Raw genomic sequence first — 18,824 nt, 5'->3', positions numbered from 1 at the left:
ACTTATTACTTACATTCACTAACGTATTACTCTACCAATTTAGTGTCAGCTGGCTTGTTTGATCTGGAGCGCAATGACTTTTGAGGTATGTTCGACTACAAGGGATGCACCATACTCTTTCCTTTGTTCCTTTGTCTGCTGGGGAGAAGAGGACACATTTGAAGGAGTCTTTGTGTAGGACAGCCTTTGTTGCATTGCTGTGCTGTAATTGGTCATCAAATGTACACTCCAAAGGATGCATCCCCTGAATTGGGACATTGTGATTTCATTTACTCTTACACTTCTTACATCCAGTCTTTGAGTAAATGTCAGATTTCAAAACAGCTTGAATGTTTTAAATACTGCTGACAAGTTTACAGTTGACATTACAGATACAAAAGCAAAGTAAAGGTTCTATGTATATCAATAAATATATAATTATAGATCATAGATTAAAATTCACAGACTTGAGACATGGGAAGGAACCAGAGTTGCAAAGTTTAATCGTATCCATCCCCACTCCACCTGTCCTCTTCCTAGACGTACTCCTTCAAAGGCAGACTGTTGGATGTGATGGGTTTCGGAGGATCTGGCGCCGGTGAATTAGCAAAGCTCCGGCCAATATACCCCCTTCGGTACCTGCCCCCTCTCTCCATAAGAGGGCAGGTGCTGCTCAACACTGCCCCACTAATCATGAGGATAACAGCAGCAGCCCAGCCCAGATAAATAGCCTGACCCAGCTCCCGTTTGTGCATGAGGGGCACGTTGGGGTTGTAGAAATCCTGGACGACGGTGTTAGCAGTCCAGGAAACCGGAATGAGTACGCACAGGCCAGTGAGGATGAAGAGTACGCCACCAGAAAGCGCTATCCCAGCCTTGGCTCGGCGATCGTCCCCAGCACAAGTAGTGCACTTCATGCCGCAGCAGGACACGGTGCAGGAGAGCCAGCCCATGAAGATGGCGAGGCACATGAGGGCGCGGGCGGCCTGGATGTCCGGAGGCAGAGCCAGCATGGAGTCGTACGTCTTGCACTGCATGTGGCCCGTGGTCTGGTAGATGCAGTTCATCCAGATGCCCTCCCACTTGATCTCTGAGGTGAGGATGTTGCTGCCGATGAAGGCCGAGACCTTCCACTGGGGCAGGGCAGTGACGGCTATTGCCATGATCCAGCCGGTCACAGCACAGGTGAAACTGATCAGCTGCATGCCCGTGTTCACCATGATGACCTTGTTTTCTTCTTTGAGCTTCTTTGTAGTCCTTTTAACTTTAAAGTCCACTTTAGAAACCAATAGACAGTCTTTTGAATAAGGTCAAACTTCAGCTTGACTTTTACTTTCAAACTTCCTGCTTTTTTCGGCCCAAACTTTGTCTCTCAGCAGCCATGTTCTCCTCTTTTTCTTTTCCTTTTCAACATCTGCTTCCTACTTTTATCTACTTCCACGTGTCTTCCTCGATTCCCAGCGTTATCCCACTCACTTTTTCTCAGCAACCACCAAAGGATTACTCTCTCAGACACTTTCTCCTCCCTTTCATTCCTGAATTCGACTCAATGCATTATTGAGCAGCCGATAGCTGTGCAGCCACCTGTGGCAGCTTACAGGAGCCCGATCAATCAGGCTTCACTGTCCAGGCCTTTGTGGATGAAATGGGTCTCAGCCAGGCTTTTTATTTTTTCATAGAAGAGGATTCTCCACGTCCAGCTTTGGTTCAAACTCAGGAGTCCAGTTTTTTAACTGCAGTGTCACAGTCCTGGTCGGTGTAGCCTTACCTAAGTGGATCAGACTGATAGAACCTGATACTTGGATTTCAATGCAACTGATGCTGCTATGAGTGTATCCTGTCACAGCAGGGCTCAGATGCTTGATTACACAGAGTAAAAATCCTCAAAATCCAATGTTTAGTCCTGAGAGAATCACTGAATCAAACATCCTGTAGAGAAGAGCAAAGAGATGATATTCCAAGCTGGTTTTGAGCAGGTTTTTCTCAAAAATCTACATCAAACTTTGACTTGAAAACTGTGGTAAAAAAGCACAGATTTACAGAGCAAGACTGGTCATCAGATGCTGCTACTGCTGGCTGAAGAGTCTCCTTGTTGACAATACAGCAGCGCTGGGGTCCAAGCCTTGATGAGGCCACTTCACCCTCCCCCCCGGCTGCTTTCTTTACTGGCAACGCAGCCCAAAAGGGACGCTTTGCCTCCAATAAAGGTGTAAAAACAAATCAGTGCTGTCTTCTTGAAAAAGCATTTTTAGTCCAACAGCGAAAGCAAACTGAACCTCAGCGGGTGAAAAAAAAAAATGGGGAATCAGGAGGGAGGGCAAAAGAGGGTGAGACAACAAAAGGAGGGAGGGATGGATGGATGAGGATGGAGCGCTGTCCGTAGGTGGATCAGTTAACACAAAGACAACAAGCAGGGGGGGCCTCTACGACGAGGATTACACACGTTGCGGTGCTTTCATGCCACACAAACTCGCATGTTTGTTTTAAAGGAGCTTTCACTGAAATGAGCTTTCACTTTTAGCCCTTTTTGTCTCTGATGAAAGGGAGAAAAGCTGCACAAAAGGGGGCATTTAGGCATTTCTTTTTTGTTGTTAAATTCTGAAAAGCCATGTGTTAAATAGACAGGTCACAGGTGCGTAGAAAAAGATAAAAATGACAGTAAGCAGTGTTACATTCAACAGGATTTTTAAAATCCAGCCTCAATTTTTTGTGTATTTTCAATGAAAATCAACAAAGCTGAAACATGAGTGCCCTTAAAGGTCATATAGTATCCATATATGCCTAGAAAAGCAAGAGAGGTGAAAAAAGTAGTCCCTGGATGCGGCATATGGATGTGACAGCCCCTCTTTGTCTTCATATTCACATTTTTTCCCTTCCAGCCCAGACCTCTCTTGCTCCATCTGCATCACACTGAACCTTGGCGTGCCGTTGTGCCGATGAATTAAATATCACGGCATCAAGATCTGCGGTTCGGGTTTCCCTTTCTTCTGAAGCCTCTGCTCGCCTTGGTAACAGTGCCCATGACAACCGGCCAGGACACACAGGAAACAGGAGAGAAGAGGGGACAACACACAAAGGGAAGCAGAGGAAGGTGACACATACCAATGACGGCTGGAGTCCAAAGTGAGCGGAGAGACGGGCAGATGTGGCCGTCTGACTTAAATATGCAATACACAAAATACTACATTTTGCATATTTGTCACACTGAAATGTTTCAGATCATCACAATTTAAATTTAATTTTAGACCAAGATAACCAGAGTAAATACAAAATACTGTCATTAAATTATGATTTCATTTGTTAAGGAGAAAAAGTCATCCAAACCTACCTGGCCCCATGTGAAAAAGTAACTGCCACCCCTTGTTTAATCATTAATTAACTGTGATCAAACCACATTTTTTGGAGGTCGGGGTTCAATTTCACTTGTCAGAATCAGGCTTGATTACTGCCAGACCTGCTGAATCAAGAAATCACTTAAATTGAACCTGTCTGACAAAGTGAAGTAGGCTAAAAGATCTCAAAAAGAAACACATCATGCTGCCATCTAACGAAACTTACTGACATCTATCAGTCTGAAAGGGCTACCTAGCAATTTCAACAGTTTTCGGACTCCAGTGAACCATGGTGAAAGCCATTACCCACAAATGGGGAAAACCTGGAAAAGACACTCCTTTTCAGGAGTGCAGGGCCTACTAAATCTACTCAAAGAGCACATCAACGACTCATCCAGGAGGTCACAAAAGAACCCAGAACAACATCTAAAGACCTGCAGGTCTCCCTTGATTCAGTAATGGTTCGTGTTCATGATTTGACAGTAACAAAGAGACTGGACAAAAATGGCATCCATGGGATAGTTCTGAGGCCAATCATGAATTCTGCCCTCTACCAGAAAATCTTGAAGGAGAATGTCCGGCCATGACTTTGTGACTTCAATCTCAAGGGCACTTGGGTTATGCAGTAGGACAATGAGCTGAAGCACACCAGAAAGTCTACCTGTGGATGCCGTAAAAAAAATAAGGTTTTGGAGTGGCCAAGTCAAAGTCCAGACTTAAGTCTGATCGAGATGCTGTGGCATGACCTTAAACAGGCCATTAATGCTCGGACACCCTCCAACGTGGCTGAAATAAAACAACTCTGCACATTAAATAATAATAAAATTTGTTAAATGATCTGAAACGTGACAAATATGCCAAAAAATACAAAATCAGGAAGAGGGGGAATGCTTTTTCACAACACTGTAAATTATGATGGGAAAACAATCTAAATGTTCTTGACATTGGCTAGTCTCATATGCTGTTCTGATTGTATGTAAAGTAGTGAATAAGGCTTACTGAGTAAGAAAATCAAATATGGCAAAGCCACAAAAATGCCTCATGTAACTGTTCGGAGAACAGCTAGGTCACTGGGTTAGGAAATAGATCATTCATGTTTTACTGCTGTCAGTAATCATGATCCCATTTACCTTAGCAAAGATTGCCATCTAGTGACTAAATACACATAGGCCTCTGTGTTAACTAGTCTAAAAGCTCTTCAAAGCCTGATTAAAGGGTCCTAACTGTTAAAAAATGGGCCCAAATCAATGGTGATGCCTTTATAAATACTGCAGAAGAAAACCAGATATTAGACACCCCCATCAGACTCCCTGATCCCCAGAACCAGCATATAAAAATGTTTCTTTCTGCATTACATCAATGCACATCAGACTTATCTCTTCTATCTACAACTGCACACTGTGTGATATATCCTTTAGAAAATTGCACTATACCCTCTTCACCGGTAAAAATTTTGTCCTTTCTTGCACCTTTGTACATAATTTCATGTTATCTTTTACTTTGTTTTCATTTTGGAACTAGATTTGTCTATAACATATTTAAGTTTATAGCCTCTTATTATTTTTATTCTTCCTCCATGTCATCTGTTTTGCACCAGGAACAAAGTCAGAATCCTTGTATGTGGAAATGTGTTTGGAAATAGGAGCTGATTCTGATTATGTAGCATGGATGGTGAGCTGAATAGGATGGAAGAGCACTTCCTGGTTCAGTATTGCTCAAAATAGCCTACCACTGCTAGCATGATTATTTAAAATTTAAGTGTGCGAAAGAAATAAGTGAACATTGCAGTGAATGAGAAAAATTTTGCTTTAAGAAAAATACTTTTTTTTAAATTGAGTAAATAAAAATTAAGTGGCTGAGTACCTGGTACTTCAATACATTTTTTTTCAGTGAGTATTACTTAAAGATTTATGGATAATCAGTTCTATTCACTAACACGGTTTACATTTTTCAATAAAGGTAAAGAGAACTTTTTAATGATATAATTAAGACAAGAACACACCGGCTTTGTAATGGGCATAAAATACCAATTTATTACTTTGCACATTAACACAAGAATTCCCTGCAGGCTAAAAAAAAAAATGAATTTGAACATGTCACATAATAGCAATACCAGCGTTTGAATGGCCCTCTGCTAGGAGGTGGAGCTACAACATAACCCCGCCTCCTCACAACTGGAAGGATTCCGTTCATTCACAGAATCGGAATGTTCCAACTCTGTGATTCTATTGCTATGAGACAATCAGACACAGCTTCAGAGACCACTAGCAGAAAGGAAAAGAAACAGAGCAAAGCTATAACAAATCCCCCCGAAAAACAGGAACTGAAAGAAGGGCAAATAAAATACACGATACACAATGTCAAATTACAAATCTGTTAAGATATAACAATATATCAAAGTGAGAGGAATTTAAAAATAATTCATGCTCTCTGAATATCGGGGCACAGAAAGATTTATGGATCTTTTTCTAAAAAGGTTAAAAAGAGGGAATCCTGCTCCAGGACCCCGACACAAAGAGGAAGTGCATTCGTGAGGGGTCAGCGTAGTTGCCATGGAGACAGGAGAGCCCCAACCAGGAGGTGTGGCCACAGGTACAAACCAGGAGCGAGGAGACTTAAGTGGACGCTCCCCTGCAGTAACCTGGCAAAGGAGGAGAGGGCTTCGTTCTTTCACATGGTTCACGTTTGAAGAAAGTACCTCGTTTGGATTTGAACACGATGCAAAGATCCGACCCCCTCCCCTCCAGAAAGAGTGTACCTCCTAAAATTACTGACATTTGTGTAGGAATCTTTAAAATGTGTCTTGGAGAGACTGGACAAATATTGCTAGCCTAAAACAGTCCCACTAAATCCATAAACATTTACCCAAAAAAGCATTTATATGTTTTCTTTCTCATAATAAATATGATTCCAAAAAAGTTTTTTTGTCTTTTTTCAAAAAGGACGATACTCTGGCATGCAGGCGAGCAAAGTCTACATTTTGTTACTTGAAAAAAGAAACATTGTCTAAAGCCTACATAACTATTCCACCAAATGCACATTCCCACTGATTGATACAAGCAAATCAAATGAACTAAAAGTTAAAAAAATAAAAAGTACAGAGACACAACTGCGAGAGTAGACCAACAACCACAATGAGTAGAATTATAGCTTTGTTTATCCGTGTTTGAAACTAGAACTGGGTTTAATATTGCTTTGCAATGTTACAAACAGGGAGTGACTGTTCTTCAGACTGGAGTTTCAGGATCTAATCTTGTATAAAAACCCCCTTTAGAGATGCCAGATGAATGTTTAACCACAGCCGGGTTTGCTTAGAGCTAGTGCATGTTTTAAAATCTGATCTGCCCTTTTTTAACAAAAACTTATTGCATGCAATGCCTGGACAACCCCCTTCCCTATTATCGACCCTTGCCTTCCCCTTACCAGCTCTCCTCGGTTCCTGCCCGCGCCAACGCCCACGCCTCCAACAGGCGGGTGCTCAAACTCATTCATAGTAAACCTGCTGCTTTACGGGTGGTTTATTACAAAAGCGTTTTCACTGAGCCGTTCCCCCCCTGATGAGGCGTGCACGTCGACCTCCCTCCCTTCAGTCCCTATCCTGCGTTTTTTCCCCAATTGCGACACCAGGGGGCACCATAAGTGTTTGTACACGGGGTCCGAGGGCAGTGCTTATGCTTATTGTCGATTCATTTAATCCAGTGTTAAAAATGCATAAAAATCTGGAACAAACACAGTCAAATAGCTTTAAGAGACTTTAAGATGGGTATACTTCAAATACACACAGATAATAGAAACCATTTTTAAAAAGTCTAAAAATTCAACTCATTGCCTATCGCTTCAACAGAATCCCTTAATCTAGGTTCACTCTGATTACAATCCCTGATTGTCTCCATCTATCTGATCTTAATCCCACAGAAGCCAGCTGAATGATAAACACAGCGGCAGATCTGGAGTGCTACACGTTACCTTGAACCTGCCGCTAGATTTGACGCTCGTCCTACCGAGGTAGCATCCGTCCTGGGGCCTTACTTCTTCTCATTATGAACCCGAATGCTACAAAATAAAACCCAAAGCTCTACCCCCTTTCACCTGCAGCTCGAAAACTGAAATCTATTCCTGAATCGTACTAGTAACTATAGAACTGGCTTTGTCCGCCAACCTTAAAATTTCATCACAATAGTAACAACATTGACAACAACGATAACAACAACAACATCAATGGTAAACTACTAAGTCTAAACAACAGTTCTTTTTTTAAGATAACCACAAAACATCTTATATTAAACTTTTACAAATCTGCTTTGTTGATTCGTATGTATAAATGCATAAAGGTAAGAGAGATTGAGAGTGCCCTCTGTTGCTTGCCTAGCGTCCCGGGTCAGTGCAATGAGTTGGCCAGTTAGCAAAGGAGACCTCAAAATAAACAAAAAACTACATTGGTTTCCGGCCCTTGAAACTAATACAAAAAGAAAAAAACAAAGTAAAGCAACGCCCAGCAGTGTCGTCATAATATCTTTCAGGTCCAAAAAAAATTAAGATCCTGCTTTCACACAGAAAGGCTGATAAGACCGTATTCTGCGTTTATGCCTTCAGCCGTTCAACAGGTCCCAATGCTGAGCCAGTCACAGGCCAGACCGCGGTTACTACTGCTACACGTCAGACCTGAACTCACTTAATATTCAAAAACACTCAATTACTTCATTTTTTAGGCACACGAAGGCACCTTGTTTCTAGCATTGGCATCAAGCTAACTCATAACTGAACGCATTTCGATTAAGAAGTGATTCAGGGCTGCTACAAATACCCACACCAGCCTCTGTGAGGCCTGTTTTAAGTCATATGTCTCAAAGTTGCTCTATAGATGTAAATATATGCTTATATGTACTGTATGTGTGAATATAAAAACAACAAATCTGAGGCATTTACAGCAGTTATCTCCTTGATTTCCCTTTACAATTCAGTGGCCTGCCATGAAACACACGTGCGCTCACAAACACTCATATACAGCAGAACATGTATATACAGAGATGCACACATACACGCACTCACACATAAAGACTTCTTTGCTAAGATGGGAGGAAAGTAGTAATGGGCATGACACCCAGGTCACCTCGCTTGTAAAAGACGGTAAAGGAGAAAAAGTTAAAACACACGCTCATAAAAAGGAAAAATATATATATATCATTCTCAAAAGGTCGACTCCCCTCCCTCCAGCTCTTTTCCTGTATAGTCCCCTCCCCTCCACCCAATAAACCCAAGACCTTGTGACAGATTTTTGCCCAAAGGGGCTTTGAGGTAAAAGTAGATAAGAGTCCTGCTTAGCTGGGAGAGCTAAAGAGCTGCGCTGACACAAACTGTGCCAATCCACTCCCTTGCTCAGTGTATCTTACAAACACAAGAGTGCAGACATTCAAATAGAAAAAAAACAAACTCAAAATAATGGCTCAACTTGTAGTATGTACGGTTTTGTTTCTTCTTTTGTGCAGTGGAAACCCCTCTGCGGGGCTCGCAGTGCTGGATTGCTGGTTTGAAAAGGCGGCTCGGGTTGGGAACGCTGGTTGGAAATTGTTCCTTGAAACAAAAAAACCTGCCGGGTGTAAAGACGCGGCAGATTCCCCCGTCCAAGAGCCGCTTTGGTGCAGATTCAGAAAATGTAGAATGAGTGTGAAGAGAGAAAGACGGACTACAAGGAGAGAGAGAGAGGTGGCAGAAGAAGAAAGAGAGAAAGAGAGAGAGGTAAATAACAGAGAGAAAGGGAATCCGCGGGTGGACTGGCTGACGTGCTTGCTAGCTCAGGCGAAGTACATGGTGTGCTGGGTATCATAGTGGATCTGGACTGCTTTAGCCAACGCTTGAGGGTCCCGGCCGTTACTTTGGCCCGACACGTGGCTGCCTTCAGCACTGCAAGACACAAAGAGGCAGAGTTTACTTTGAGAGGATGAGGAGGGGGGAAGGATGAAACAAGAGTATGTTCTTACAGTCTGGTGCCTGTAGAAACTCATGAGCCTCTTGTGACCTAAAATCAATCCTAAAACATTTCCTACCATCTACAACATTTGAAATCATCAACTTATGCATCCATTATCAGAGAGACCAAAAATTTAGATCACTTGGTCTAACTTAAAAACAACTAAACAGAAAAAATTTATTCTTAACAGATGCATTTAAGAATGACTAAACACAACCCAAGCGTTCATTACGCTCTATTGCTGAGGCACTGAAAAAGTTTGGAAAGTTTCACCCTAGACTAGCGAGTGAAACCCTGAAAATACTGATGTAAATACAATTTACTACTGGTTTTAAACTCAGCCAGATATGAGATGCTGAGTCTCACCTGTCATGGTCTTTGTCCACCAGGTGATAGCGGGCTCTGAAAGCCACCAGCCGAGCGTAGTAAGCTGGTGCTGGGATGGAGACTGAGCGCGTGCAGCGGACGTAAGTGTGGCACAGCTGGTAGGTGAGGAGCTGCAGTTCATCGGCAGTGAAACAGTTGTCATCCCACAGGACGTGGTAGTGGGAGGGACGACTGGTTCCCTGAGAAGAGAAGGAAGATGCCATGATACATGTAAACACCGTAAATCAAATTTAATCAGGATAGGACAGGTCATAAAAATGTTTTAAGCGTTGGTGTAGTATGGGTGAAAAGTGGCCAAAAATTGCAAAAATGGCCAGATAAAGTAGTAACAAGTGGTTAAAAAAAATTACAGAAGGTGATTAATGAACTATTGCATGAACTGGCATGTATTTCCATCACTTTGGTTATCTGATTTTAAGGATGACCAACTGTTTGTTCTGTTATAATGTTCTTATCTGTTTCTAAAAATCCATACATAAAAATAAAGTAAAGGAAAGCACACTGTTAACAGTATCTGTTTTTCAATGTGCATTAAAAGCTGCACATTAAGAGACAGCAGCAACGTCACTGACATGCCAAAACATTCTCACTGCTCCTCTGCAACGAGCACTTCATTTACTAAGTTGTCTCATGTACCTGAGCAGGGTTTCATCAAGAACCGCCAATGTTGGCAGCAGGGTTTTTGTCTGAATGTTGTATAAAGCAGTGAGGAGCTCCGTTCACCAACATGGTGAGAGAACAACTGTATGTTTAAGCATGGAAATGTCCTCATAGCGATGTTACCAACAGCACAAGTTTGACATCCACTGCTGCCATGTGAACATAGGTGATCATGACTTACACCAGTGAAATCAAACAGTGGACAAAACAGCACACAGTGTGATGTTACATGCCCAAAATCCTGCTCCCATAAACACTGAAAACGCTTTTAAAAAGTGTCACCCTCCATTCATTTTCACTTATAGTGACCTAAAATGCAGTTTGCATGCAAAAAGCACAGAAAAACCGCCGCTTTCAAAAGTACCTGCCTATGTTGTGGATACTGCTGATGACAAAGGCAACAAAAATAATCAGAGTACACTCGTGCACAACTTTTTAATAAGAATGCACAATATTTTACTTTACTGGAGGTTTAGCATGGACCAACAGGACCTACATCAGCTTAGGTCTTGTCTTTATTCATAATAATTTCTTACACTTTAAAGTGTGTTTAAAAAAAATGACAGTTAATTTGATAATTCTCAAACTTTAAATTGTGTGTTTTTGGGACTAGTTGAACTACATTTCAATATCTTTTATCATTATGAGCTATTTTGTAAACATCAGCAAAAATCCAATATTGCGCATCCCTCCTTTTTTAGGCATGAACTCCAACATCGTTGAGGATTAACTCCAAAAACATCAAGTGGGGTAGCGGAGATGGTCAAATTTTAGATTGTCTGAGGTAGCTGCAGTCAAGTGACAATGTGGAAAAATTAAAGGCCAGTTTTAGGAGAACCACATATGCAAGACAGTCTTGCATGTTAAATAGGTGAGTTATTTACTGGAAGCAGTGCTTAAAAATGTGAAGGATAAAAAGAAAGGGTACCTACTTCTTCAGACACTGCTATGAACCAATTATAGATTGGAACGTAATTTAAAAAACTCATAAAAAACTCACAAATGTGTTATGTGGCATGATGTTTATATATTCTTTAGAATCACTGGTTTAACACGGTTACTGTATTATATAAAGAAACGCATGCAGCAGCTGGGTCTGAAAGTGAAACTGATGCAGGAATGCAATAAAGCTGCATTATTTCCAATGACCAGCAGGAGGCAACGCCAAGAGTAGAAAGAAACCAAATTTCTACAGATGTTTTATTAATTATTGAGTTTTATGGTCTAAACCCTTATTTCAAGCTTTATTCAATATTGCATGTTGTTGAATTTGTGAATTTAGGTCCCATTTAGAGTAAACATCAACAAAAAAGGCATATTTGGGGACTTGTCTACCTTGTAATAGATATTTTACTTGAATGTTAACCAGGACAAAGGCTTTGCCTGAATATCAGCCCTCTTGTCTAAACATTGTAATTTTCTGCTTTAAAAGAAGCAGATGGAAACAGACAAAAATCTGCCTGGGGGAATATTTGTACTATTTCTGCTTGTACACAGAAACCTTTAAGGTTTATCAAACCTGAGCTCAGACGGAGCTCTGTTAAAACGCTTTAGCATGCACAATCACTGCAAGGGTCTCTTCCAGTTCCAAATGTACATCCATTTAGACTCTCAGGCAACACATAAGGATAGTTTGTGGGAAATTCATCATTTTGAATAATTACCCAAAAGGTCAAAGTAGCATTCAAGTAATGCTGTTAATGTCTTTAAGCTTCATTACTGTGGCAAACACAGAATCTGATTCAATAGTTGGTTTTCACCATAATTTTAATTTTTTGTGTAACTATGCCAAATCCATGCATGCATGCATTACTTGCCTTGCTGAACTGAAACCCAAACATACAACAGTGGTTTTAAAACCTTTCTATGATAGGTAAAGGTGTGTATCCCTCACCTGAATCCCTGCATGGCTGCACAGGTAGAAGTCAAATTCGGACGGGTGTGTGATGGTGCTGTCCACCGTGGTGCCTGCTGGGACGTTTCCACTCTTCCCGACCTGAAGGGTGACATCAGTAATAACAGTTTAGAGCTATGTCATTAATATGAAATGGTTAAATTAATACACATCAGTTTGGTGAACCGACCCGCTCAGCTTTGTCAGAGCAGAAGAGACGAGTATGATGACGTTTCTGGACCACGATGTAAGTAATGCCTGGCCTGTAATCCTCCTCCAGACTGATACAGGCCTTCCTGATAGCTATCAGCTCTGGCCACGCTACCTGAAATACACGAAAAGAAATGCACATATTCTCTATATTTAAGATCACTGTTGCCATTTAAAAATAAAGCAGTGTCTCCTATAACAGTTCAGAACAGCCTGATCTTATAATGAATCCATCTGTCTTTAATTGCTGTTTAATCACATTTGGACTAAAATATGGCAGAAAAAGTCAAAGATCAGTATGAATTTAAAAGGCATAATCACTCACCTGTTTCATTTGTCCCTCTGACACACCCCCGCGATAATAGATGATCCGTGTGGGCTTGAAGCGCGTTGATTTGTAGAACTGGATGAGAAGCTCCCGCACCATGTTGGTCAGGTCTTGGATCACCTCTTGGCTAAAGAGCTGCTCCTACAGAAAAAAAGCAAAGACAACTGTAAGAGGTTAAAAGGAAAGGGGAAAACTTTGAAAGGAGGAAAACAAGGAGAGATCCGTCCATAAAACTAGATTCAAAATCTGACATATGGTAGTATTAGGGCCGCTGTTTTCTGCACTGGCAGCTCTCACTCTCAATGCAAATCCATTTTAGTCCAGTGTTTTAGTGTCAAGTATCATGAGCGCAAGTATTCACCTAGCATCAGCTGTTTTTATACTGCACTTACTGATGGTTTTTCCTCACTGACTATCAAATTCAAGATGGGGCGGGACTAAAGCGTTGACAAATTTGGTTGGTCAACATCTGCTGGTAATATCAGAACAAGACTCTTTACATTATTTCCATGGTTTCTTGGGGATATTTACTCAAAAATAGAAAAATATTAAGCACTAAAAACTGTTTAAAATTTGACTTTATTGCTGGTGGGACATTGGTTACACCTTGTGTTATTCATGCTGTACACATTTATGACATCGTTTTCTGAAGTGAAGTTGGTGAGGAGTGAGCTATCTCATATTCTTACTATCTTTGATGAGAGTTTCACATGCATATCAGCAATCGTGATGAAACAGGGCAATAAAACAGCACACACTTACGAGGTGCATCCCTTATTTCAAACAGTCTAGCGCACTGATTCTCAACTGGTGGGTGTGACTGGAAAAATACTGTAGCAAAAGTCGATGATGTGCTTTTATTTTGAAGGACATGTCTCCAATTCTTTGTTTGGTCACATCTTTTGTTCCATCTCAAGTCCAAACTGCCCATTTGATACTTAAAACATTTGGTTATGATTTAAATATTTAAGAAATTTGCATCAAAATTTGTACTTAAGGAGGTGTTAGGAAATGGTGGGTCCTTAAGCAAGACAAGTGGTGCAATGGTTCTCCACTGGTGGGTCGCAAATTTGTAAGGATGTAGCAAAAAGTTTGAAAGGAGACCCTAAGTGTACATACAATAAAAAGGTTTCTACATGCTGTTGAAAATCAAATCTAGGAATTTTTAAGACCTTTAAGACCTGAACTGAGATAAATAAATACCAATCTTTGAGCAGCGAATGTCAAAAATGAGAGGAATGAGGTTTCTCAGTACACTGGACTGTTTATGAAATGTCAAACTGAATAGGGCAAAAGAACATTTTTGGTCATAAACGCTCAAATTTGATGATTTTTGGCACATTGAATGCCTTTATTCTTCTAATATCCAGGACACTGAGATTTATCATACCACACTTTTGCTACTGAGCGTATGCTGTGCTGATTCTGAAAAGATTGAATATGAAAAAGCAGAATAGCGCTTTTGTCAGGAAAGACCTGTTCAAATAATGGAGATCTGCAAGAATTTTTAAGTAAACAACCTGGTAGCCCAGATGTTAGCGAACTGGACAACTGTCTCACAGTAGCACCCCCAACACTGAATTCCCTGAATTATGGAGAATATTTATGCAAAGGAGGATGATTAAAATTGTATAAAGTTGCCAGAAACAAAGACTGGACAAGGACTTGTCTTACTCAAAGTGGTTGATAAAATTTAAGCCCTCTCTGGTAAAAATCAGACTTTATGACTTTTTATGGCCCTAAATTTGAAATGTGCAATTTAAAACTATTTAAAACTTCTCAAGGACCTGCAGGAACCCTGCAGTAAATACAGACATGTAATTTTTAGATTTTGCTATGACAAAAAGTAAATTTCAGTATTTGCCACATTTTTTTTACTTATTTATCTCCTTTTCATTGGATGAAAAAGTTGTTTTTTAAAGACAACTAGGAAATTCGTTAAGAAATTGCCAAATTTCTGTGTTGTTTTGGGAACGTAGAGTAAAATAAGATGTTTGCATGATTGTTTTTTGTAAAGATGTGATTTTTAAATATGCTCTGTCCTCTCTCTTTATTTACATGTTGGGTACACTGCAACATTTTTCATCATATAAATTTTACTGGTTGAACATTTTAAAAAATTTAGAACCACTGGTCTAAAGGATACCACTAAGGAAAGCACAAGTCATTTTTTTCTAAACCAGCAACAACAAATCGTGGTGAAAAAAGCTGTGAGACAGAAAAAAGCACCAACTACAGACACAGGCCCTCATAAATATTAAAAAAAAGAACACAATTCTGGTATTTAGGTAAATGTTACAGGGTCGATCCCTTTTAACAGGATAATCAGAAAGTATTGACAATAGATTTGCAGTATCTGACTAGATTTAAGTAAACCAGGCTTGACCTTACCTGTGACATGTCTTGTCTGGACGTCTGTACTCGCACCGTGGCGCAATAACGGCTCGGGTGGCCATCCATGCTGCCCACTACTGCTGCAATGGACGGTTTCTTCCCATCACCTGCTGGAGGATGGGTGACATCTGCACCCAGGAAGATGACCGGCTGCTGGAACACGGAGGGCCTGAAAACACAAAAAGACAGAGACTGAGCAGCCTGGACAAAATTTCTGTCTCATTTGGTGAACCATAAGTAGAAAACTATGTGGAAAATTCTGTTCAGATTCAAACATCCAGACACAAAGTATATGAGGAATTTCACAATTAAGCACCGGCCAAATGATTTCCAGGAACAGCTGCACTTATATGTAAATTATGTAGATTATGACTACATCTTGAACTGCTTTTTACCACATCATTACCCAAGCATCTGAACAATCAATACTCAAGGCCAAAAAGCATTTCAGCCTCCCATCTGGACCGAAACAAAGATCTTTCTAAATGAAGTCTGACCTCTGGTGAGGCACCAGGACGTTGTTGATTCCTCCCAGCTTGGCGTTGATCTTGAGGCACAGGTTGGAGAGGGTCTGAGGGGACGTCTTCACTACGTTCTTTACCTGCACACACTGAGTTGCCATGCCGAGCAGAGTGTCACCCACACGTTTTACCTCAGCTGGAGACCAAAACAAGACGATCAGCATCACAAATAAAGGAATTCAGGGCTTCTAGATACAAAAATTTGAGTTTCTCACCATAGACGGGTGTTTTGCCAGGCAGGATGACCACGATAAGCTGCAGTCCTACGTAAGACATCTTGAGGTGTTTGAACATGGGCTCCACGCTGTCAGCTCCTTGGGCATATTTACAGAAACATGGCTGGCCTTGAATGGGCATCCCAGCATCCTTGGAGATCTTTCGTAGCTGGTCAGTGAAACTCCTTTTCAAAAGCAAAAGCAAAATGCCAATTAGAAATCAGAAAAAAGCAGGACAGAAATGCAGACAGCGTCTTAAAGATATAATACATGAGGGAGAAATTGAGGAACACAGTAAAAGCTATTGACACTCTTCTTAAGCACTGCTTTGAGCTAACACAAACATAAATATTTTATCGTTATTTTTGCAGGGTAAAAAAGCCTAACTGTGTCTTTAAGGAGACAAAAGTGGAAACAGGTAGTAAGACATGAACCATAAGCAGTAAAATGGGAAAACATTTGGATCCTGATACTCTGGCAATCTGTTGAGGTTAAAGATAAGTTCATAAGATCTGACTTTGTTTATTTTTGTTTGATAAACTGTCTAGATAAGATTATCAAACAAAATAATATTTTTCTTATTCCTGGCAGTCAAGAGGGATTATTTCTCCAAGAAAAACAAGGAAATGCCTGGCACACTCTAAAAGATAACTGCGCCAATTTTTGGGTCCACCTTTCAGACCTGATTATTGGATGGTTCTGAAGATTTTCCTGTGGTGTGTTAAGAGTAATCGCTCCCTCTCTGATCTGCCTGGAAGATGATCTGAAACTCAAGCTTATAAATATTAAGCATGTTCAGTATTTATGATCAGAAATCCTGTTGTGTGCACTGAGCACCAAAGACAGCAAAGCAGGCATGAGCAGGATTATTACATGTAAAAGTGCGATGGCTAACAGGTAAAGCTGAGCCAAAGAGGAAGCACAACAAACAAAGCGTTGACAAAAGTAAACCCGTGAAATGGAGGACCAAACGGATTTTTGTCAACACCACAAGGGTTCAAACATGTCTAGTAGAATACATCACAGTTTAACTGACAGAGAGAGAAGCTAGACTGAAAACGCCACCACAAAGGATGTAGTGGCCAACAGCTAGCCACATTTAGCTTGTTCATTTTAAAGTCACTTTTGAACATGCAGGATTTCAGGTTTTGAAAGTGGAGACTTGGGCTGTTGGTGAATTAATCTGTTAGCGTGTGGTGCATCTTGTTACACATCACGCTATGACAAATAAATGTTTTAGATCCGTCATTCACGTGTTGGGTAGCTATTTAAACTTACTGTTTGTGAGCCATTTCTTGAATATGTATTCTTTATTATGACGTGTGCTGCTGACCTCTTGGCCAGGTCACTATTGTGAAAGAGATCTCGATCTTATCAGGTCATCCTCGGGCTAAATAAATAAAAAGATGTCAAATTTTATTAAATCTTACAAATACTTTTGCGAGTGCCAGACTTAGGGAAGGGGGATAAATTGGTAATTCTGAGACTGACAATATCGTTTCCTCGCTAGTAAACAGGTGGCTTTAAAACAACTTTTTGACGGCTGTCGTTGGCTTTTTAAATGAATGACTGATTGTGACTATGTCTTATGGGTTTATTGTAATTTGTATTCCATACCGCCTTTTCATTGTGTATTGCTTTTTTTTTTCTGTATTTACTGTTGGCCTGGTGGATGAATGTGTTTGATGAACGATTTGTTTTACTGTTGACTGCAAAACAAATTACTCCCTACAGGGATAATAAAGAAAACCCTGAACCTTAAAATTGATTTTTTTTTGCTAGCTACCATCATTCTGATAGTTTTATTTCTGTTATTGGCACACAGAATGTTTGTATAAACAACTGCATAAAAATCATGTTATCTCTGCTTGGACAATTTTAAACAAGGAAAAGTTTATTAAAAGAAATGTGTAGGAGAAAAGGGCAGAAAATACTTGCAAAATAAATATAAACGTACAGAAAATAGAAAAAAATAATAGGAACATTTTCTGAACTGATCCATTTCAGTTACTTTTGTCACCAATAATCTGCTTCTTCATGCATGCAGACTGTATTTTATCCAGGTTTTTTTTCTGGTGCCAAGAACAGAACTAGCTACATCATGACATTGCTTTTCTCATGCAAAACATTGTCTTTATAATTTTATAATGCTGATCCACCTTGATCAATTGGTTGAGAGTGTTCAGTAGCAAACTCCGGTCACTATTCTGCTCCTGACAGACAGAAACTCCCATATGACTGTACTCCAGCCCTGTCATGGCAGGGAAACAGCAGCTAAAAACAGTGACTAGTTTCTTGGACTTGAGTTTTTAACAGCAAAATTGCACAACTGGTTTAGGAGACAGCACACGGTCTTTTTTTTTTAGGAAATCTTACTTTGTAATTCACCTCTTATTCACACACTGGCACCTTAAAATGCATGCTTTTACAGATTCATGTGAAACTTGCACTAACTCCATAAAACAGTGCTTTAATTTCTGTACAGGTGTAATTTCTGATTCTAGTTTTTTTTTTTTGCAATTTAAACTATAGCCTATATAAGCTTTATTTATATTACTGAAAGGTTTTTAATTTTATTTTACCCTGTTCATCTTTTATTTTACTCCAACTTTAATGTTCATTTGGACTTAATACTTGTTTTTTTCTAAGGTCTTTTTTAATTGTGCATGCTTACAATGGGTACAATGGGGGAGAGGGGTTGTGTCTACACATATAAGATGTTTCATGTCATATGTCTTGAAAGTTGCTGTTAGATGCTTAAATTTCCCTCAGGAATAATAAAGTATCCATCTATCTGATTATATGCATGTAAATTTGTCTTGTTCTCTTTGTTAATATTTTAGTCATTTGACCCATGATGTGGCAGCTGCTGTTTTTGCCATAGTTAGACGTCTCTCATTGTTCATTATTTTACTCTAAACCATAAAATGTCAACG

General features: G+C 40.1%; 2 protein-coding genes across 5 annotated transcripts in view; both read right to left on the bottom strand.

The window, feature by feature from the left end:
• Positions 1-469: 469 nt before the first annotated feature.
• On the bottom strand, positions 470-2,148 carry LOC121523266 (claudin-4). The gene has a single exon (XM_041808070.1). It carries the CDS (start codon positions 1,197-1,199, stop codon positions 516-518), a length of 684 nt encoding a protein of 227 aa, XP_041664004.1. The 5' UTR covers positions 1,200-2,148; the 3' UTR covers positions 470-515.
• Positions 2,149-5,323: 3,175 nt separating this feature from the next.
• The window catches only part of ago4 (argonaute RISC component 4), a 41,187-nt gene continuing 27,686 nt past the window's right edge, over positions 5,324-18,824 (bottom strand). For all 4 annotated transcript variants that reach the window (XM_041809624.1, XM_041809625.1, XM_041809626.1 and 1 more), the window contains exons 12-19: positions 15,889-16,073; positions 15,650-15,809; positions 15,150-15,321; positions 12,756-12,899; positions 12,411-12,545; positions 12,221-12,322; positions 9,646-9,845; positions 5,324-9,212 (exon numbers count right to left, since the gene is read on the bottom strand). In XM_041809624.1, the coding sequence (XP_041665558.1) occupies positions 9,104-9,212; positions 9,646-9,845; positions 12,221-12,322; positions 12,411-12,545; positions 12,756-12,899; positions 15,150-15,321; positions 15,650-15,809; positions 15,889-16,073 (1,207 nt within the window). In that variant the 3' untranslated portion in view covers positions 5,324-9,103. The remainder of the gene's footprint in view (positions 9,213-9,645; positions 9,846-12,220; positions 12,323-12,410; positions 12,546-12,755; positions 12,900-15,149; positions 15,322-15,649; positions 15,810-15,888; positions 16,074-18,824) is intronic.

The sequence above is a fragment of the Cheilinus undulatus genome, linkage group 16 (genome assembly GCF_018320785.1).
Source record: "Cheilinus undulatus linkage group 16, ASM1832078v1, whole genome shotgun sequence".
Lineage (NCBI taxonomy): Eukaryota > Metazoa > Chordata > Actinopteri > Labriformes > Labridae > Cheilinus > Cheilinus undulatus.
This window is presented reverse-complemented; position numbering and strand designations above follow the sequence as displayed.

What these genes read in the sequence shown, in the direction of transcription:
- LOC121523266 (XM_041808070.1), bottom strand. Translation starts at nt 1,199, where the DNA reads ATGGTGAACACGGGCATGCAGCTGATCAGTTTCACCTGTGCTGTGACC.